This window comes from Rhinolophus ferrumequinum, chromosome 23 (assembly GCF_004115265.2).
Source record: "Rhinolophus ferrumequinum isolate MPI-CBG mRhiFer1 chromosome 23, mRhiFer1_v1.p, whole genome shotgun sequence".
Taxonomy (NCBI): domain Eukaryota; kingdom Metazoa; phylum Chordata; class Mammalia; order Chiroptera; family Rhinolophidae; genus Rhinolophus; species Rhinolophus ferrumequinum.
In genome coordinates, this window is record NC_046306.1 from 18,259,575 (window position 1) to 18,281,991 (window position 22,417).

At 40.7% G+C, this 22,417-nt stretch overlaps 1 protein-coding gene across 1 annotated transcript in view; it reads right to left on the minus strand.

Annotated features, from left to right (window-relative positions):
* CTNNBL1 (catenin beta like 1) overlaps positions 1 to 22,417 on the minus strand; it is a 142,543-nt gene that overhangs the window by 65,860 nt on the left and 54,266 nt on the right. Inside the window, exons 6-10 of the mRNA XM_033095138.1 lie at positions 18,811 to 18,904; positions 16,100 to 16,191; positions 10,469 to 10,541; positions 10,173 to 10,231; positions 8,526 to 8,674 (exon numbers count right to left, since the gene is read on the minus strand). Coding sequence (XP_032951029.1) covers positions 8,526 to 8,674; positions 10,173 to 10,231; positions 10,469 to 10,541; positions 16,100 to 16,191; positions 18,811 to 18,904 — 467 coding nt within the window. The remainder of the gene's footprint in view (positions 1 to 8,525; positions 8,675 to 10,172; positions 10,232 to 10,468; positions 10,542 to 16,099; positions 16,192 to 18,810; positions 18,905 to 22,417) is intronic.

Below are 22,417 nucleotides of genomic sequence, written 5' to 3' on the forward strand. Positions count from 1 at the left end.
TAAAACAAATGCACAAAAGGACAAAATACAAAACAGTGGTTTTCAGACACCTGCCATCAGCTAGCACAAGACAGGGATCGTGGAGAGAGGGAAGCACATGCCATGAGACCAACTGGCTGCGTGGATAGCTTCTAGGCCTCAGAGCAGGGAGGACTCTGGAGAGACCCATGTGCCTGGAGTTCACAGGGCAGAGTCCCAGAACCAAGAGCTGCACAGAGATCTACAGAGGGTCCCCTCTGAGTCTTCAGTTGAGTTCTGATTCCAACATGCATGTGAGGAAATTAACCAAAGTGCAGAAAGGAACCACCTGAAAGAAGGAGGAGGAAGCAATCCCGATAGCCCGTCACTGAGGGCCAGGAATAGTTTGTGTTCCTACCAGTTACGGTGGAAAAACCTTGTGAATTCACAGTTTATCACGTAGAGTACCGGGAAGCATATTGCTTCAGTAATGACGCCAAATTAGTCACAGACTCAATGTGAGGCTGGTCCCACCTAACAGAGCTTAAAAGTAAGCCTCAAAAGGAACAAAACTATTTCAAAGTGATTTAACTACATCCTAGAACAAAGCTCAAGAATATTTATAAGGATACAAAAATAAAAATAAAAAATCCAGCATCCAACAAGGTAAAATTCACAGTATCTCAATTTCGGAAAATGAACAGGCATTCAAAGAGGAAGGAAAATATTAACCATAAAGAGGAGAAAAATCATCAGTAAAAATAACATGGATGACAGAATTGGAAGACAAGAACATTAAAAACAGTTATTATAACTACATTTGATATGTTCAAGGTAGAGAAAAGCTTCAGCATGTTATCTAGAAAAAAGGAAGATACAAAAAAAGACCCAAATTGAATATCTAGAGAAGAAAAATACGACGTCTGATGAAAAATGCACTGGATGAGAGTAATGACAGATCACACACACTGCAGAAGAGTGAGTTTGGATACATAACAGTAGAAATTATCTAAACTAAAACACACAAAGAAAAAAAGACTGACAAAAATGAATAAATCACCAATGAGCTGTGGTTGAACAAATTCAAACAGCCTAATATACATGTAATTGGAGTTCCTGATGGGAGGAAGGGGGCAGAAAAAGTATTTGAAAATATGATTGAAATTTTTTCACATTTGATAAAAACTGTAAATCCATAGATCCAAAAAGCTCAACAACGAATCCCAAACACAAGAGACATGAAGAAAACGGCACCAAGGCATATCCTAAAACTACTCAAAATCAATGAGAAAGAGAAAATTCTAAAAACATCTAGAAAAAAGGGATACATTACAGACAGAACATATGAGCAGACTTCTCATTGTAAACCAAGCAATCCAGTGGAGCAACACTCTTATTTAGAATAAGAATAAGTGGGGAGGGGGACCCTATTAATCTAGAATGCTGTACCAGGTGAAATCGTTCAAAGGTGAAGGCAAATACTTTTGCAGACAGACACAAGCTGACAGAAGTCATCAACAATAAATCATCAATCCAAGAGATGTTTGAAGGAAATCATTTGGGAAGAAGGAAACTGATACCAGATGGAAATCTGGATATACTACACAAAGGTATGAAGAGCACTGGCAATGGCAAATCTGGGTAAACAGAAAAGACTTTTTTCTGACTTTAAAAAATCACTTTAAAAGATAATTGACCACTTACACAAAAAGAACAACCGTATATAATGAGATTTATAACATATGTAGAAGTAAAATGTATGACAAGCGTAGCACAGGACCAGGAGGGAGAAATGGAAGTTTACTGTTGTAAGGCTTTTATGCCATAGATGATATGATATAATACTACTTGAAAATAGACTGTGATAAGTTAAAGAGGTATACTGTAAACCTTAAAACAACCACTAAAAAAGTAGAGGAAGATCTAATAAGCCCCCTAAGAAATAAACATGGGATAATAAAAAATATTGCAAAACTCATCAAATCATATACTTTAACTATGTGCAATTTAGCTACACTGAAATGATGAATAGCTATGAAGTCTGGTGGAAGGGCTGAGATAGGTCCTACACCATATCCTGCCTGGTAATCTTGCTTCAGTTTAATGTGCCTTTCTCAGCCACAGCACGTTCCCATTTACGCAGAGGTAACACCAGCCTGGAGGGCTGTTGGAAGAATTATTTTGTGTTTTTGAAGCATTTTCTCAGGTGCAAACTACTATTAGCCGTCTAAGAGAGAATGGTAATATTCAGTAAGCAGGGAAAAGGAAATGCTTGTTGGACAAACAACAAGGAAGACCTGTGTGTGTGCAGCTTGGAGCACAAACTGTATCAGGAATCACAGCTGACTTCTAAAAGATTTGCATTATTATTCTGCTTTTGTAGGAGAATCCCGGAGACTGAAGGTCAGAAGAAAAGGCCCTAGCTCTTAAAAAAAAAAAAACAATAACAACAATAACAAAATCCCTATAAACGACCACAAGAAAAAAATGTAAGAGTTTGGATCTACACATGTTCATTATGAACAAAACCAATACAGAACAAGGTAAAAACGAAGGGAATAAAATGTCAAGGTTAACAAAAATCCCCCAGGCTGGCCTACCTATCTATATGGTTTGGTACAAGCTCACAGCCCAGAATTGGGCCTGCAAAGACTTACTCTGCAGATGGTATACCATCGCTATTTCATTTGTTTCCTTTGTCAGAGACACTTTGCTTTAAAGAAAATTTTAGTGAAAAACCTCAGAGGAAAAAAAAAATTGGTGGTTCCTGAAATGGATGTGTCTATATGTACCCTTCTCTTTCTTTCTCTCTTTTTTTTTGCCTATACAGTTAATAACCAAGATGGGTTCACTGTATTTCTGCCATACAACCCCAAGCTGCATTTGTACACGTCCCTTGGGATCACGGTGGTCTCTTCTCTTTCTAACTGGAACAGGGTTTTACAACAGAAATAATAAGCTTCATGTCAACATTTTCAAGGAAACTGACAATGTAATTCTTCAGTCTCCCACTGCTTTTGTTGTTTCTTAAAGAACACTGAACCATTTGATACAAGGACACACTGTGAAAGAGTGCTTTGTGGTGGCAAGAAGCAAATGATTTGGAGTACAGGCTATAATTAAACCTGATATATTGGAATCTTCTATTTGTAGCAACCATCTTACCAGAGACATCTGTAACCAAGAACATGGAAATGGCAAACCAGTCTCAATCCAGGAGATAATGAGGGCATTTTTATAGCTCAATTCTCATTTTCTGCTAAATTCTAAAATGGCCATTCCCCTATAAGTATAATTTAGTTTTATTTCTATGAATTGGACCTTCTAAATCCAATCACTCTGTTAAACTGTGCAATAAATTGTGACTTTCTTAAATTTTATTTTTCTCTCAACTATCCCTGACTACAAAAATACCACTTGGCTCATGTTCTTACCTTCACCCTTCTGCTGCTAGCCAAAGACCACCTAAAACATCCTCTCTGTACCCTATCTCTTGATTTTCACACCAAAAGAATGAGGCCTAGCTGCCTGACATACAAGGAGTAGTATTTTCTCCATCAGAAACTCTGGTTCTCTCTTGGTTTCAGGGCTGCTCTGCCCAGGAGGTTCTGTACCTTCCACTCTCACCTCATCTTTTCTCTTTGTTGAAATACTATGGCCAAATGAAAAATTCCTGTTTGGTTGTGTTTTTTTTTGGGGGGGGAGGGGGGAGGAAGGATTCTATACTTTAGAATGGGTACCTGATGCTTTTTTCCACAGCATGAGTTCCATTTTTAAATATCACCTCAACAATCTTTGCTTCTTTTTCAAAATGTCTTCATCTGTCCTTTGGCAGAGAGAGAAAAAAACAATAGCTTTCTCCCCCCTTATTGATTCTGTCAAGCACTGTGAAATCCAGACACTCTTAATGCAGGAATGAAAAAAGTCACCTGACAACTAAAGTAGCACCTGAGTGGGAGGGTAAACCAGAGGGCACAGGCCTGTGAGGTAAGGGCAGAGAGGTACTAGACCTCCAAACAGACCTCGGAAACAAAAGCTGAGAGACTACAAATCTGCACGAAGGACTTCTTAGAACACTGAGTACAAAGGTTACAATAAGAAATGAACAGCTAAGCCATAACCCTAAGATACCTCGGAGGAGGATGGGAGAAGAGATTTGAGAGGTTCGAGTGTCCCAAAGGAGATAAACTGAAGTGTGGCCACTGTCGGTTTCTGCTCTCAAGCCCAGTGGTTGCCTGGGGCCAGGGGTGGGCTGGTGGGAACTAACTGCAAAAGGGGTCAAGGGAATTTTTGGGGGGGTGATACAAACTATATATGCATTAATCAGTATGGTAGCCAGTAGCCACAGGTAGCTAGAGAGCTATTGAGCATCTGAAACGTGGCTAATGCAACTGAGGCGCTAAAGTTTAAATTTAATTTCAATAAATTTAAGTTTAAATTTAAAAGAACTGATACTTGATTCAGCTACTGGGAAACATTTAAGTATGTTCCAGAAACTTAGATATGGAAATCTACTTTTCCCACTGTAAATTTTACGAAATCTAAATATAAATCAAGTATTTTAATAAAAATTTAGCATTTGAATTGAAATGTAAATGTAAAATACACTCTGGATTTCAAAGACTTACTTTAAAAAAAGAATGTAATAATAGTACTTTTAATAATAGGCTCAATAGTACTTTTTATTGATTACACGTTAAAATGATGCTTTTTAATATAGAGCGTTAAAAAGAATACATTATTAAAATTAATTTTGTTTCTTTTAACCTTTTACTATGGCTACTACAAAATATAAAACTACACATCTCACTCACATTACATTTCTACTGGACAATGCTCTTCTATAACTTCATTATGGTGAAAACTAAGGCATATATACATCTGTCAAAATTAAAACTGTATACTTCGAATGGGTGCATTTTATTGGATTAGGTTGGTGCAAAAGTAATTGAGATTTAAAAGGTTAAAAATAATCGCAAAAACCACAATTACTTTTGCACCAACCTAAAATATAAATTATGCCTCAATAAAGTTGACAAAAATATTAAATTGGGTAATATATATTGTGGACAATAAAGGGGCTACATACTAACCCTGATAAAGGGGCTACATACTAACGGCAGGCACTACAAACTCAGAGACCAAAATTAACCACATAGCATGGTCTGAACATACAAATTCCTAACGAAAAGAGGGTCATGACCGGTAGTCACATCCTTGGCCTGGAGCTTCCTTGACAAAGCTCAATTTTCACCTTGAGAGAGCCTGTCTAGTGTCTCTTTGCATCTAGAATGTCAGAGTGATCCCTTTTTCTGGACCCCTCAGGGCACAATCCACTGCACCAGATCAAGAGACCACAGAACCCTCATTGTTATCTTGTTCCCCGGATACCATCTTTACGTGCTGTAATATGTTCATTATTAACTATCCTGTACCCACCAATGTAAAAGACGTATCTGTCTCTCCAGTTTACTTTTTATCCAATTCCAGACCTTTCCCCACTTCACTTTCTCCCACCCCCTTAATCTCCCACCAATGGATTTCATGGAACCCTCCTTACGTCTCCTCCTTTGATTCTAAGGCATAAAATAAGCTGCAAGACTGCCATTCTCTGAAGCATTTGCAATTAATCCATGGAGATTTTACTTAGCAGCAATTGTCATCAGTTTGGCTCAAATAAACTCATTAAAGTTCTCTACAGGTTTGCACGTTTCTTACATTGATAGTATGTATGCATGTGTGATAATGTGTGTACATAAATGACTATCTTTCCTTATCAATAATCATACATTAAAAATTCACAGGATACAGACATGCAAAATTAACCGTTCCTCTTAATGGTTAACAAGTTAAATTATATTACAGTTATTTAATGTCGGTCTCCTTCACTAACTGTTGAAGGTGGGAACCCTGTCTTGTTCATCTCTGTATAAGCCTAACACTTAACATTGTAAGTTAACATAGTACCTTTTCAATGTTTTAATAGTTGCAGAATTGTCCCAGCCTACGTCCCACAAAACCTCTGCAAATTTCGCAGTGTTACACCCATTTTTCAGATTAAAAAACTGAGGGTCAGAGGTCAGAAAGGCTAGAGTAACTCACCAAATATCCAGAACTAGTAAGTGAAAGAGCTGTGTTCTAAACATACATTTACAACTCCAAAGTCCCTTCTTCCACACTATACCATACTGCTACCTCTCCAGGTGGGCATTTCATAACTGTTTGATGAATGCCTGATTCAAAGTAAAGATTAATGTTTAGGGGCAATGGAACCACAGAGATTTTCCAGAACTTGTCGCATTGCAGCCTCCTAGTTTTTAATGGGTCCTCTCTAGACAGAGCGATTTGGCAGCTCTTGCTAAAAGATCAGGAAGGACAAATCTAGCTGGAAATAAAAAAAAAAAATCCTTCCCAATTAAACTTTCCATTTGGGAGCCTGAAGAAGAAAAATAACATAGAACAAAGAGCATGGGAAAGAGAAAAAAGGAAATGCTGAATCTGCTAATATAGCTAATTAATGCAAAAGAATTACCTAACAGTAACTTCAGCACTCAAAAATGAAAAGTTAGGAGATCCTAGAGAGGTACAGTTTCTAAGTCTTTTGGAGCTCCTTTTTAATTAGGCTCCCCGAATCTCAGCATTCCTGTTTGAATAATCCATTTCTGGTTATTTATTCAGCTCCTCGCTGCTGCACACTACCAAGCCATATGGTTGGTATACAGGAATACATCACTTCATATCTGCACTCGACCATCCGAAAACACTGGCGATTCAGACCTTTAAGAAGCTTAGGGGAAAGTCCCTGCAGAGTATAGTTTTAAGGTTAGATGGTCCAGGAAGCCAAATGCACTTCTTTACTTGCTATTTGCTTGAGAGAAGGTGGGTCATTTCAACAAAAGGACAGGTAATTAGAAGGGTAAAGGAGATAAACAAACAAAAGACTCAAGAGAGTAAAGCTAGCAAAAATCAGCTGAACACTAAACGCCTTTGAATAATTTCAATGCATCCCCACCCTCTGCACTTTAAAATAAAGATTTTAAAGCAATTCCACAAAGGAAGACTTTCAATCAGTCCAGGGTCTGGTATGCACTGGACAAACAAAGAAGTCTACTATGTTCCTAGCCCTACACAAGCCTTTAAGAAGAAGACATTTTAGAAACACAGACGTTGGTAATCTTAAGTACAAAAACAGTTTTAAGCACAAAGATGGTCACTGTAGAATTTGTTATAATAGCAAAACATTGGCAATAACCTCCATATTAACAACAGAAGAATACTAAGTAAGCTATATTCCCTTAGAGTCCATTACACACTTATTGAAAACTCTCATGAAGATTATGTCACAGCATGGGAAACAGCATGTTAAATTTAAAGAGAAACAGTAGAGAAAATTACATATGTGGCAGGCCCCAAAACCTGTTAAAAACAGGGAAACAATTACAGAAAAAAAAAGACTAGGAATATACACCCCAAATTGAGTTCAATACTTCCAAAACTGAGTTGTGTTTGGGGGGCAGAGCCATGTTTTTTTCTTGGGGGCAGGAATCCTGTCTTATTCATTTTTATATAAGCCCAGCACTCAACATAGTATCTTACCAGTTTTGCATGTCTACATTCTAAATTGTATTTAATAGATACATATCAAATACGTAAAAAAGTTGTCAAAGAATAGTAGTTTACCAGAGTTTTCGGTTTATGTAAATAGAAGTTTCAAGACAACAGACTCTGGCTCAATTTTATACAGAGTAATTCAATAATGGTTAGTCTTCCAATCATGCAACATGTTCTAGTCTCTCTCATTTAAAAAAATTGTCCCTTGACCCTGCCCCACGTTCCAGTTACACCTCCAACCTCCCATTTCAATATTCACCTTCCTAGCCAGATTTCTCAGGAATTATTCATACAGCTGCCTCCTATTTACTTCCAACTTTAGGATTCTATGAAATACACTAACATGGTATCAACTTTAAATACTTTAAGAAATTAGAACATAAACAATAATATATACAAGGAGAGTACTATAAAGGAAAGCTCTAGAACTGTCTTGCATGTTTTCCTATCTCCTATGCTAGCCACATAGCACATGCACAATTCATTACCGAAAATAATGCATAATGATAATTTGTATGCATGAAAAATATGAACGATATCCTGCTGCTGATAACAAAAATATAGACAAACATATGGCATAGATAGGTCTATGTGGGATATAAAGAAAATTGGGCTAAGTGTAGAAATTAACATAGGATACATTTAGAAGTTAATGACTAGATTTCCCAAAACCAACACACTAAGAGAAGGAGGAAAAAGACATTCCCCTTGAATGGAGTGGGTCTATTACCAACTGACACAATAATAGAGCACAAACAGACCAAAAAAAAAAAAAAGTGCTTTTTATCCATCTACTCTCACTTTAGAAAAGACCACACATACCCCTGAAGACTCTGCGGTTTTATATATACAGGAAACTCAAGGGAATAAAAGACCACAGCTACAGGTTCTTGCACCCAGGCTAACAGAGAGGAGTTGGGCAAACAGGATGGAGAGCTAGGAGGCAGGAAACATACCTGAGCATGAGATTCATCAGCTGGAGACCTTCACCCTTCAGGAAGCGCTCCCGATTGGAACTGAGCATGAGGCAGGAACAGAGTGAATCAAACAAGTTCTCCATCATCTCCTGCTCCTCAGCCGTGCTGGGATTGTGTCTTTTAAACACCTGTCAAGCAAAGACATCAGAAAGCACAGAACTGTAAGAGGATGTCTTTTCATCAGCCAGCACCCAACAATTTCCAAAGCCTGCCTGGCATGAAAACTCCACGGTTGAAACAGAAGCTTACCAAATAAAATTCTCATCAGCTTTCATGTTATAGAATCTGGCCTTTCTGATGCATGGGTATTAAATAAATGGCTATCAGTTCATGCGAAAAACCAAAACACTCCACTGACCACTGGGTCCAAGGGTGATTGATTCATAGTTCCAAAGAGGGAGATTAAAAAACAAAACAAAACACCAAAAACCCTTTTACTGTGAGATATAACACAAATATAGACAGAGAAAACTCCATAAAAGCCATGTATAGCTAAATGAATAAGGTGATCATCCCTGAAATCACCATCTTAGCCAAGAAACAACTTTTCCAGTTACCCCCAAATCCCTCCACTTGCCCAACCCAACCACAGTCCATTTTTTCCCCTTCTAAAATATCCCACAGTCCAGAAGGGCAAATCCTGGCTCAGTATAAGGAAGGGTTTCCTAACCATGAGGGCTACTGAATTGCCTCACACAGCAGCTGTGGCTCTAAGTCATGGGAACAGTTTAAAGCACAAATTCTGTCTTTGCCAGAGATATCCGCGTATATGGCATGCTAAGAGGAAAGCCTGTTTACAGTATACGCATACCCATACAGTCTACTATAAAATGATCAATAGTCTTGCAGGAACAGGACTAAGCACCTTCCCAGAACTGAAAACAGATTCACATTTCAAAGCTCTTTTTTGGGGGGTGGAGGCCAAGCCACTCAGACTGCTGGCACCAAGACGGAAGCTGTATGCAAACTGACATCTCAGACACTCCCAACACTCTCGAGATTTTATCCAAATGATCTATTTTCAGTCCTGTTTTTGGAACAGCACAGATGAGATTGGTTTGAAGGAATATGAACAGTATTTTCAGAATGCCAGCAGAACATTTCAACTGGATTTACAGTTCTTACAATGAACAAATGGCGATTTCCGATTTCTCCTGGCCGCCCCCAGGACCACATCCTTCCCCATCCTCCTCTGTGGCCTCTCCCCCACTGCACTGGCACTTGCACTCCTTGAGCTTATCATGATCCTAAATGAATAGACTCCATTTTAGGGGCAGATTGAAAGGAAGAAAGTGAATAGTGTTGGGAGTGGGGCAACTGCCAATAATTTGGTCTTCTTGGCCCCAAAACATACACTTAAGCAGGAAGCACACCTCTTTTGGGCTCACAAATATCAGAAGACCAAGACAGTTCATACCAGATACACAGTGGGATCTGGTCACGAAGAGCAAATGACAGAGGAAAAGAGGCAAACCACATAACCTCCAGTGTAACCTCAAACCTGCCAACATACTCCAAAGGCCTTGCATCACATGGCTTATTCCTTCACACAATTTCCAGCTCCACCTCCCATTTAAAGCAGGCCATGTATCTTCATGGCAGACAGGAAGCATAAGAATTACTCACGGATAACTGCTGAAGAAGCACATCGATTCCATCCAGCTCCCCAAGCAATTCCCTGTTTTCTAAAAGGGGAAAAAAATAGAGGAAGAAAAAAAATGAAGCTAACTGTCAGATTTTACAGCCGTCTAACACTGATACATCAGCAAACAAAATCAATACAGCTTGACAGAGTACAAAAGCTGCACAGAGAGCGCGAGGGAGAGCAAGGGGATGCCAAAGGCAAGAGAGCTTGCTGTCATGATCTGAAACAAGCCTGGTTCCTATCCTAACAGAATATCAATACCGAGAGGGAGTCTCACCATCATTGTCCTGGAGCAATATGGCCAGCACTTCACTGCAATACAGTTTGTTGGCATCGAAAGGCATCTTTGCCTGTGGGGAAATAGGAGAAATGAGAAAAAATGGGAAGGGGCCTTGCGTCTCTCCCCAGGACGAATTTTTCACAAGTATTAGGATGTGAGCTAGAGAGAAGTAGAAGTTAGAAAGGGCAATGGCAGGTCACGGGTTAAAAAAAAAAAGTCTGCCTCTGTGCTAGCTCGAGAGACAAGACTCAAGTACTACACAGTAAAACCATAAATGGCAGATGGACACAATGGCTCTCACAGTCCCAAGTATGAATGTCACCTCCTCTGTGAAGCCTTCCCAGATTCCCCATTGGGAGTCCAGAGACCAGTTTGGCACATAGTACACACTCAAATGTGAACTAGATGAATGATTGAAAGTGTTGAATTTTTAAGACTAAAATCCATCACGAAGCTTTGTGCACAAGTTATAATCATAAAAGGAGGCTCTAAATTAGCTGATCCATCAGAAAAGCTGAAAAGGAAGCAACTCAGTATTTAGGTGAATGCATTTATAACAAAGTAGTTCCTTTGGATTTTTTTTAATGCTGAAAATTTAATTTGAAATCATAAACCTATCTGCTTGCGTGCCATAATCTGCCTACTATTTAAAAAGGAAACCACATTAAATATGCAGAAATGTGTTAATATTTTAACACCCAAATTACTCCCCACAACTCTTTCCCTGCTGCATCCTCAGCTCCTTGGAGTTTCAGAGGGGACACACAGACTGCAGCGATTATCTTTCACGGCTGCCCCACTGTTGCTTTAGTAGCGAGCCTCGGATCTCTCGCCTCACCGTTAACTGTGTCCCTTGGATGAAGATGCAGGGAGGAGCAAACCTCATCCATGTGTTTGTATTTAGCGCACCCTTGATCCTTAAAATGCAGGCATATAGACGACAACTGTTAATCAGCAGCAGCCTTGCTACCTCTCCAGGTTTTTGAAATGACAAATAATTTCTGTACCTGGAAAGGACAGGGGAAGTGTTTATCTTGGAGCTAACACCTCCATCACCTTAGCACCATTCACAGTTCTGTTTGGACATTGATTTTGTACTTAAGAAGGAAGAGTGGCCCCTAATGAAGCAACACCCAGCATCTTTTGTTTCCTGCACACGTCCTCCTTGTCAAGCCTAAGTGCCCCCCACAGGGTTTCAGAAGGCTGACCAGGTATGACCCATCTTAGATTAAAAGATCTGTAAACGCAAGGTCTTACGTGTGCTGACTGCAAGGTATGCTCCCTGGGCCAGCTTGAGGCCTTGTTTCAAGAAATTCAGTTTATAACAGCCAGGGTTTAAATGCAATCTGTGGCATGTTTCACATTAAGTAAAACAGTTTTATAAAAACTCAAAACAAAAGTGATACCCCAGGGATGAGCATATCCATCACCATCGAGGATTTGCTAATAAAACTACTGACTCAAATTATTGAAGTTACAAGTATTGCTATTTAAAATTACTTAAGCCACACCAACTTATATGCAGCCTTCCAAGGGTCAGGGTTCTTTTGGAAACAAGATACACTTAACTGAAAGAAGCCAAAAGACATCAGGCCACTAGAGCAATGGTCTTCTTCCATGGTTCCAATGCCTCTTATCCTCTATTTGACTTTATAACCTCCTGTCTCCAAGGTAGGGGATAGATTTTCTCTTTTTCAACAAATATTTATTGGGCACCTACTATATATATGCTATATGCAAGACAAAGAATTGAATGTGACAGCCAACAGAGGAGAATTTGACATGAACGTTGTACATTGTTATAGCATTAAAAAATTACACTGAATTAAAAATAATTTTATCAAGTAATAAAGTCACATTAAAAAAAAGGACACGAATCTGGGATCAGACACACCTAGGTTTGACTCATTAGCACGTACTACCTAACGGCACAAAGTCTGCAGTTCCCAAGTTGTGTGCCAAGGTATCACACAGGTTGAACCTGGGGCATCATATTGAATTCATAGGGGCACCATTTTCAGATTCCGAGGAAAGCATAGTGACATGTGACATCAGTTGAACACTGCATTAACTACTAGCTCCAGGTACATTTCTTTTCATGACATCCTATCTTTATGAAACTGGGTTTTGGTGGTTGCTGTGACAAAAGAACTGTGTGAAAAATCATTGTGGAATAGGAATGAGGGTGGTGGTGTTCAATCTGATTCCAAGGTTTTAGAAGTTGTGCAGAACTCAAAAGGCACACACTTCTGGTAGTAGGTAACTGTGATACTGAAGAATGAAATAGAAATATATTTTCTTTTAACCCATGTGCATTATTTTCTCAAATGGCTACTAAATTGTGAGGACATAAATATGTATTAAACTGTTTGGACCTAACTATTTAATACATGGGGCTGCTATGTCCTTTATAGCATAGGGACGCTATAAAAACAAAATTACTGAGACACAAATGGCACCATGAAAGGAGAATGGGCATCTATGACCCAAGAAACATTTCTTAGTCCCAGGTTTCCTTATCTGCAAAATAGAAATAATAAAATAACATCTTCTTTGGGGGGTTACTATGAGACTTAAATAAGATAATACGAAGTACCTACCACATAGTAGGCCAAATTACTCTGCCGCTCTAACTCAATTTCTTTTATGCTAAGTGAAAATAAGTTTCCTCATGAGGAGGATGGATTAAATAAACCAGTACACACATAACAGGCACCCAACAGCGGCGTTCCCTTCTACTGAGAATTCCTGATTCCCTCAGAAAATCTCCAGCTTGTGCCACGTGACATTTCAAGAAGTTTCCAAATTGTTCAAAGTAAATTTTTAAAAATCAAAATGATAATGTCGTCACCCTTTTTTCTTAAACTATAGGATCTTTAATTGGAAAACTGGCATGGAGAAAGACTCTAATCAGAAAGTCAAAATGATGAGGCCCCATAATTCCCCACCATTGAGCGCTGCAATGCTTCAGAGCATGAAAGGGGTGTCAGCTGGGAAGAGGGGGAGGCTTTGGAGACGCCCAGGCCCAGCTGTCACAGGCTCTCCCGTGCACTTCCCGTGGGGTTTGGGCAAGGCGCTTACTTCCTTTCTCTGGGATTCTTTCCTCATCAGCAAACTACGGATAGCAGCACCCCCTTCGAGAGTTGTTTGTGAGGATCAGAAATAATTTATGTAAGGGATGTAGAATCACACTTTGCACACAATAAACAGCCAATAAAGGACATGTGCATGGGAGCGGGAAAATGTAGTGGCACTGGTGACGACGATGATGACGACAACCAAATATTTTAATCTGGTGGGAAAAAAAAGAAACTCTGGGCAAGGGGGGATGAAGACTAATCTTTCATGTCTAGCCAAAGACAAAAGTCATCAAGGAAGCTGTATTTCTGTTTAAATCTCAGCCAGAGATGACAGCCTCCAAGCTTGCAAAATACCAAACTACCAAATTCCGAGGACATTTAATCACAACTAGGAAGAAGGAGAACCCATTTAGCAGATATAGTCTCTTAGATTTGGCAAAGTTAACCAACCGTGCTTGAAACTTCTGGAGCTCTCTTTTATCCAGGAGCCTGTGATCCTAAATCTTCCAGCTGTTAGAATAATTACAGAGTTAAGGATAGGTTTGCACTCAGCACGTACTAGCCTTGAATAAAATTAAATGTCACCTTTTTGGGAGCTGCCACTTTTTTAAAAAGTACAGAACAATTATGCTACCATCCACGGCCAGAAGCTGCAGGTGACTTCTGCGGCTCACCTCTGGTACCTGGAACACGTCGGGCAGCCCTGACAATTGTCAATGCAGACTGTGCCCTGCGAAGTCCCCACTCCTGGTCATGAGAGGCTAAGGGCTTAGCTTCAAGCAGGTGTCCATGTTGTATAACGTAGCAATTCTCAGTTCTTTTTTTTTTTTTTAGCTCACGTGTTGAATAGTGCAACTGTTTTTTGAAGCACTGATTTAATTGGGGAAAAAAGGGGATCTGAATTTTGTTTCCTTAGAAAAGGAAAAATGAAATGTTTGGTTTTGGTGTTACTTTCAATGGTACATGATCTCCTAGTAAGTCTGTATTCCCTGTTAAAAAATAAACCGTGCGGCTGTGTCTCTCACATTACTGTTATTTGCTTACCTGCTAAACCATTTAATGCAATCATCTGCAATGGGAGGCATCCTCATTAGCACAAATTAGTGTGGTTTCATTTGGTGGATGAAGAAATCCATGAGTATCTCTATACAGTGCTAGGCTACCGATACAAAAAGGAGACTCACCAGTGTGCTACTCACTTAAGAATTATTCAAGGGCTACGAAATAAACAGGGGATGATAGTTAAATAGCAAGGTTTTACTAAGCAATGTAAACCTAAATAATCTCAGGCGTAAGCACGCATCAGAATCACCTGGAGGGTTGGTTACAAAACAGGTTGCCGGCTCCGCCATAAGCTGGGCAGATTCAGCGGGTCCAGTGGTGTGGATGCAAGAATGTGCATTTCTAACAAGCTGCCAGGTAATTCTGACACACTGGGTTAGGAATCACACCTTGAGAACTGGGAGGAGACGACAATCTGACGGAGACTCAGTCCTTGTTCTTAAGGAGTGTAAGGATCGTTGGAGAAAGACAATGAGCACACAACATAAAATGAAAGCCTACCAGGTGGCGAAGGAAACTTGTTCCACAAGGGTAAGTGTCACACAGTTGTGGGTCTGCATTAGAAGCCAGATCTGCTAACTCCCACAAGAGAACCAGTAGGAACAAAGGAAAATGGTTGATATTCAGAAAAGAAAGATGGCAGTATGGGCTGGGGGCAAAGTTGTGCTATGGAAAGGGTGTGTGAAGGAAGTCTGGGGGTTTGGGTGTTGATTCTAGCTCTATCGTTAACCGCTATGTGAATTTGGGCAAGGCACTTAAATCTCTATAGGTCTCGATTTTTCACTTTTTTTTATCTGCAATAGAACTTACAAATTTCCTTTCAGTTCTAAAAATGATGGAGGCGACATGGAAGTGTAAGGGTTTGAGCTAGTTAGTGAAGGGTGCGTATACTTTAGAACTACATGAGAAAGACAGGAGTCGTTCTGCTGGAGGGAGGAGCATGAACAAAGACAAATACAGAGGTCAAAATAATCTGGACCTTCGCAGAGCAGGGGGTAGGTAAAAGACATGTCGGAAAGGTAATGAGACCAGTGTTCCACAACTAAGAAATGGAGGGGTCAGACCAGGCCGGGTTAAGGGGCTTTTAAAAATATTGTTTTTCTATTTATGAAAGTCTCCCATATACACACAGAGAATTTCTGGAAGGACAGATAAAATATATTAACAGTGGCTGCCTCTGGGAGGTGGAACTGGAAGGACTCAGCAGAGGGGAACTTCTACTTTCAGTTTAATATCTTTTGTATCACATGGATTTGTTTGTATTTACATGTTTGTATTATTTGAAGAAGTATTAAAGGCTATTTTAAAAAACACCTTCTTTTAAAACAACAAACAAAAGAGGAGAAACAAAGAAAAAGGCAAGAGGTACCAAAGGTTCCCAAACTTGATCATACAGCCCGGGTATATGATCTATGCCAACGACCCTGCATGAGCCTTGCCCAGAGTAAAGAGAGGTTCTTGCTGCCTCCCACGAAGCCAAACTTACCTTGAGCCTCTTCAGCAGCCACTGCAGAAGACCCTGCTGGGCAGCCTCTGTACACATCTCGGGCCGGAACTCAGCCATGTTTTCCACAATAGCTGAAGAGAGACAGACACCAGTCATCTGGGAAGGCAACTCTGTTCCATCTGCAACAAGCCTCTTCCCATGACAGGCATTTAATTCCTCTTCCCACCTCCCTGTATTGCCCTTAGCCAGATGCTATGTTGTCATTTTTAGATTAACCAGGGAGATGCTATGGGTTTTTTTCTTCAAGCTATGACACAAGAAAATTCGTAACGGAAAATGATGAAATTCACAAAAGGAATAAAGTGAAAGATTTTCTGTGCTAATAGGGAACAACACTAGAGCAGAACACACAAAAGGGCAGACATCTACCTAAGAAGACCCTCTTGGTCCTCACAGTACTGGAGTCCCAGAGACCCATGACTGAAGAGGCAGGGGTCTAGACAGAAGCCTTAGGAAAAAAATCAAGTGATGATGAATTCTGAGTCTCTTCCTTTCCTGATTTTCGGTTCTCTTTGTCTGGACTGCAAGGGAAGCAAGCATGATCTCCTTAACTGAACAAAACAACGTGCTTAGACGGAAAAGGCCATGCTGGCAGGGGTAACTGTCAGGTATCAGAATCAAACATAATTGGTCCTGCCATCTCCTCCAACAGCCAAAATTGCTGCTTAATAGTGAAATTAAAATTTAGGAGGCCAAAAAAAAAAAAAAAAAAGAAAGAAAGAAAAGGTATTGCATCACTATGATACCAAAAAGGTGGTATATTTTTAAAGAAATCACTTATAGTGCCATTCTAATACAGCCAACGCTTTCATTTCCTTCAGGGCCCCGCTGCTCCACATCCCAGGATATGTAATTACACAGAAGACAGAGTTCTGTGTTCTCTGAGCACAACGCCCAGAACACATCGGATCTGAGTTCTGAAGAAGAAAGGACTGAAGAAATCACCGCACCTCCTATCTCCTTCCTCATTCCTTTGCCCACGTCAGTCTCGCCAATGGCAAGTTCGAGAATGACCAGGCAGCCCCCTCAGGGAGTGGAACACAAAGCAGAGCAGCCGCAAGACCCCTGAGATGAAGATCATCACAACACCTTAAATTATTTTCTCACATAATCTAAGAAAATGAATTCATTCACTTTAGTCAAGTCATTCTGCTTCTTCTGCTTATACTTTAGATGGCTTCCTGGTGCCCACTAGAATAAAATCCAGACATCTTACCATGGTTTACAAGGTCTTCCAGAATCTGGACACATTTACCTTCTCCGGTCCTATCTCCCACCACTCCTACCTCCCACTGCTCCAGTCCATTTCCATAATACTCCTTCCTCACGGCCCTGGCCCATTCATGGCTCTGCAAATGCTACTCTCCTGCCTGAGGGACCATCTCACAGTCCTGTCAAAATGCACCTGCCTTCACATGCCGCCCCAGTGGTCCCTCCTCTTTACTTCCAGAGTGTTCTCCACCGACTCCCATTACGCCATGTGTCACCCTGTGTTATCTTTCCCATCAGTCGGCCTCTGAAGAAGAAGAACCAGGCCTAATTCATCTTTAATCTGCACCAGGGCCCAGCACAGCGCCTGACCGACGTCGGGTGCTCCAGAAGGGAGAGACAATGAGCCTCCTGAGCTGTGGGCAGGTGAGCGCGCTGCAACTAGACAGATCTCTACAAATTGCCAGGCAGGTGCTTCTTCCATCAGGTAAGACTTTTGATAAGCTTTGCAGTCAGCAAAATTCAGCGTTAGGCTAATAGATGGCAATGCCAAATTCTGGCTGTAAACTAGAGCCAACCCCCAAATTACAGATTATATTGTGTTCTCTTTCCTCTCCCTCCCTAGGTGCTACGTCTTCGTCATTCTTGGTGATACTCCTCACAGAAAAGCGTATAAAACTGTAAGAGAAATCTGTGGCGGACACAGAGGTACTGAGAGAAAATCTAATCTCATCAAAATGTCTGCTTCTGCTGGGCCTCGTTCATTTCTCAAGCTCTGCTTACAGATATGTCACCTATGGTTTTACACGACAGCGACCGATGATAAAGAGGACTACCCAAAAGCACAATTTTAAACAGGCTATTGGTTCGGCAACTTTATAGGGGGAAAGACGGGGTGATTCGAAGAGGAGTGTAGGAGGGGAAATACTGCAGAGGAATCCACTTCAATGAACCTATGATGAAAGGGCAGCCGAGTGAACGGCAGTATTTCTCCCCCAGCTGACGTGGCAAACTACACACAAGAAGAGAAAGAAATGTTACCTCTTTTTCAAATAAAAAGCCCTCTAAAGATACACAGTTGTTCAAAAGTTTGTAGTTCCACTGAAGGGAAGTGGAAAGGAAAACCAATATAAGGGAATTAAAAAATTGCAGAATATCCAAAGTTCCCAAAGCAGGGAAAAAAAAAAAAATCACGCTACGCAGACTTCATCCTAACTTTCGGAGGCCAGGGCCTGCTAAAAGGAGCCCGCGGTTTTGGTCCAGGAAGGTGAATTTCTGCTTTTACGACCCGCAAGCCCAACCAAAGCTGTAGTTACGTGAAATTTACACAAGGTCTTCGTTTCTGAAAAAGCAGTTTGGGAGCAGAAGGGAAAAGCCACCACCACTGCTGTGGACTCTGTTAGGAAAGAGGAAGGGACACGAGCACCAAGCCCCAAAACAAACACAGAGACTCGGGGGGCGCTGGGCGTGCTTCCCCTCACCCAGAGTGTTGTGGACGCCGTCTGCCTCTTCTTTCACGGACTCGTCCAGGCGCTCCAGATTCTGCACGAGCAGCGCAACCACCTGCCCATCCACCTGCAGCCACAGGAAAGCAAAAGGAGACACAGATACGTGTCACAACACAGTCCCCAAAATGTTCCCATTGCCGTACTGGCTTCTCTACTGAATAAACAAAGTAAACCATCAGCCCCCCATGGTTTACACTGTGCTCTCCCGTCCAATTGTGTCCAATTGTCTCCGTTGGGCCTTGAAGTGGGTGTGAGGCCAGGGAAAGGCAGGAATCGTTATCCCTACCTTAAGACTGAAGCTTAAGGAGACAAAGTAAAATTCAAGGTTACAAAGTGAGGGAGTGACAGGACTAGTACACTTGAACCCACACCTTCTGAAATCAAGTCCAGTGTTCTTTCTACTTTTCTGTGGCACTGTTTTTTAAAAACCTTATATAAATGCCATCTTAAAGTCAGGTCAACAGATCAGTCAAGTCAAAAGCAGGCCTGAAGACCACAGCACCGAGAGATGTTTAGTTGTTGGTAAGTTTACCAGCCACTCTACACTGGCCTCAAAATTTAGGGTTCAACTCAAAACATTCCTAACTTTCCATGCTAAGCTTTTATGAAATTATTACTTCTGATAAATTTCTAACTCCTTCTTAAAAAGAGTAGTAACATAATAAAATGCCTTATGTTTATATTACATTTGGTGCATAAAAGAAAAAGCAACTCTTTGTCTCTCATTTAATTTGATTCACACAACACTTTACAGGAAACTCCCAGTAGCCACATCGAATATTCAAGAGATTAGTGATTTAGCCAAGACCACACAGCTGCTGAGCAAAAACCAAGCTTCCTTCTTAGGTGAAAGAATGCTTATAGGACTCCACACTACCTTCTGGCATAACGTAGGGAGACTGTTCTCTGGGTAACCCTGTGGCACACCAAGGAAGGTAACTAAGGAAGCACCTAACTATCAAGAAGTGATTATCTATCTGGTAACACATTTCTAAGTCGTAGCCAATAACTGACCCTGTATCGGAAGGTAAGACCTGCTGTGTACCTGTGCTGTATACTCTCTCTCACTGTCTCAGTTCCCTCACTAGGAAGTGGAAATAAGTTGTAAAGATCCAATGAAAATATGCGGCATGCCTTACCCTGAGTCTGGTTCAAAAATTAAGGAGGGAGTTAGAATCTAGCACTTTACACCTTCTGATACCTGGTTATTCACTGGTCGTATCTCCCAGGGGCTAAGAAAAACTCACATTCTTTGAAGGCAGGCACACCTTCATTCACCTTGATAAACTCTTCAAAGTCTATACATAGCAGACACTCAGTAAATTTTGCTAAATTTAAATAAACTGATGAAACACTTTATGTACTGTAATCCGATCTTTATATATATTGCTCCATTTACTCTCATGTAATCCTCACAATTTTGCAGGTGAGAAAACAAACGTCCAGAGAGGTTAATTAGCCTGGCCAAAGTCACAAAGCATGGGGCAGAAATGACCGACGCTGGGACAATATTTTTTCCCCATCATGCCCTATCACTTTGGCAAGGGGAAAGAAGAGAGAGAAGACAGGCGAGAGAAGGAAATGATCTCATTCAATTGACACAAACAGCACTTGTACATAAGGCACTCTACAGGCACAATTCAAACTGAGCCTGAGGATGGAACAATGGGGAAGAGAGATGGATCTTGAAATAAGGCCTCTTTACTTTTCTTTGTGAAACTTAAGAGAAGCATCTGGGTGCAAGGAAAGCTGAAGTACTGATTAATTTGTGATACCTGAGTCACAAATGAAGTAGATTTTTCTAGGCTCTCCTTTAGGACCTGGTGAGGAACAATGAAAAACCACCAGCTGCGTATTGGAGGGGATACTGATACCAAAATTGAGAGCACCCATAAATACAAGGAGCTGTTTACCCCCATTGTATACGAAGGAGATATACAATCTTGCTCTCAAATCTCACAGCTAGCAAAAGCGTCACCAAAGAAATCCATTGCAATGTTTTCTTTAATTAATTGGACAATTTGGGTATGTGAGAGAAAGCAGAAAAACATCTGGGGGAAAAATATGAACCATGTCACAGTTTGTTTTTCCCCTAAATCACCCTGATTGACTTATAATCTCCCTGAATCCTGAAGCAGCAGACTTTGCAACTCCACTGGGTATCACATTGTCAGGTCTGCAAACTGCTTCACCAGTTCCAACTGCTTCGTGCTGCTTTATCTGCATTATTTGTTCCCTTTTCCTTGATTCTTAGTTATGTTTCCCATCTCTGCTGTCTGGAAAGTGGCGGGGACAGTGGCAGTAAGTAACACATGCAAATCCCAGAACTGAGTGGTTATGGATCATGGGTGTCTGGCCGGAGGTAGGTCTTTTTTCTTATACGCAAACCTAACTTCTAACAGACAACCTTTTTAAGCTTGCAAAGTGTGAAACTTTATGTTTAGCTGGATTAAATGCAATTTTATCTGATTGCAGGAAGGTCAAAGCAGTCAAAATACATTTAGCTCAGAAAACCCTTGGAAAAATATATTATGCATAGCTCTGGATATCGCCTGGTAAGAAGCATAAATTAGCATTCTGTCCCACTCCCTCTAAGCCTTGGGTCTACCACCTTCATGCCTATTTTTTGGATCTGTGACTAAGTCTGAAACTAAAAACAAACCCTGCTTAGGAATTAAAGCATCAGCCAGAACAATCCTAGCCTTGCAAATCATTACTGTTTAAGCCTGACATTTTCTGATAAGTCATTGGTTATTTCTGCTTGTAAGCAAGTCTCCCAAACAATATTCCAGCAGGTCCTATTGAGACAAAGTTCAAGGGCATCCTGTGATCAGACATCCTTTTCCACTTTCCCAGAAAGAATAAAGACAAGAGAAGAGGAGGAAATCAAAAAGGGACAGATGAGGGGGTTTGAAGGATTCTTTTTCTGTCTTGCACAATCTGCCAGTAAGTTTTTTCAAGAGTCTGACTACAGTTTTTCTACTTACTAGGAGTTCTGGAAATTTCATATTTAAAAAACAATACTGAAAAATCCCCCACGTCCACTGAATCTTGAGTAAACAGTAAGTTCTGAGGATGCATGTGGTAATATGGTTATAATGTAAAGTTTATGCCTGCTGCAACCTATCTAGTAATGCTTTAGCTCCCACTCTTGCCCCTGCAATCCATTATCCACACCGCATACCAACAGCGGTCTTTTAAAAATGTTAGGCCTATGTTACTACTCCCTTGCCTATAACCCTTCAATCACTCCCCTTCACACGGGCAATTCCTCCCAGACTTAGGGCCCACAAAGCCCAGAGTGGTCTGGCCCTGACTGCGCTCTCCCCCCTCACCCCAGCTGCGCTCTAACAGAACTGCCTGTTTTCTGTTCCTCGAATATGTCAAGCTTACTCCTGCCCTCGGGCCTTGGCATCTGTCCCATCTTGCCCTTGGTCATTCTGAATGGCTGATTTTTTCTTATCATTCAGAACTCAGGCCTTTCCCCACTATCTAATCTAACGTGATTTCCCAGTCACTCTACGTTCCATCACTCTATTTTAATTCTCTGTGTAAAAGAGAATCACTATCTATTTCGTTG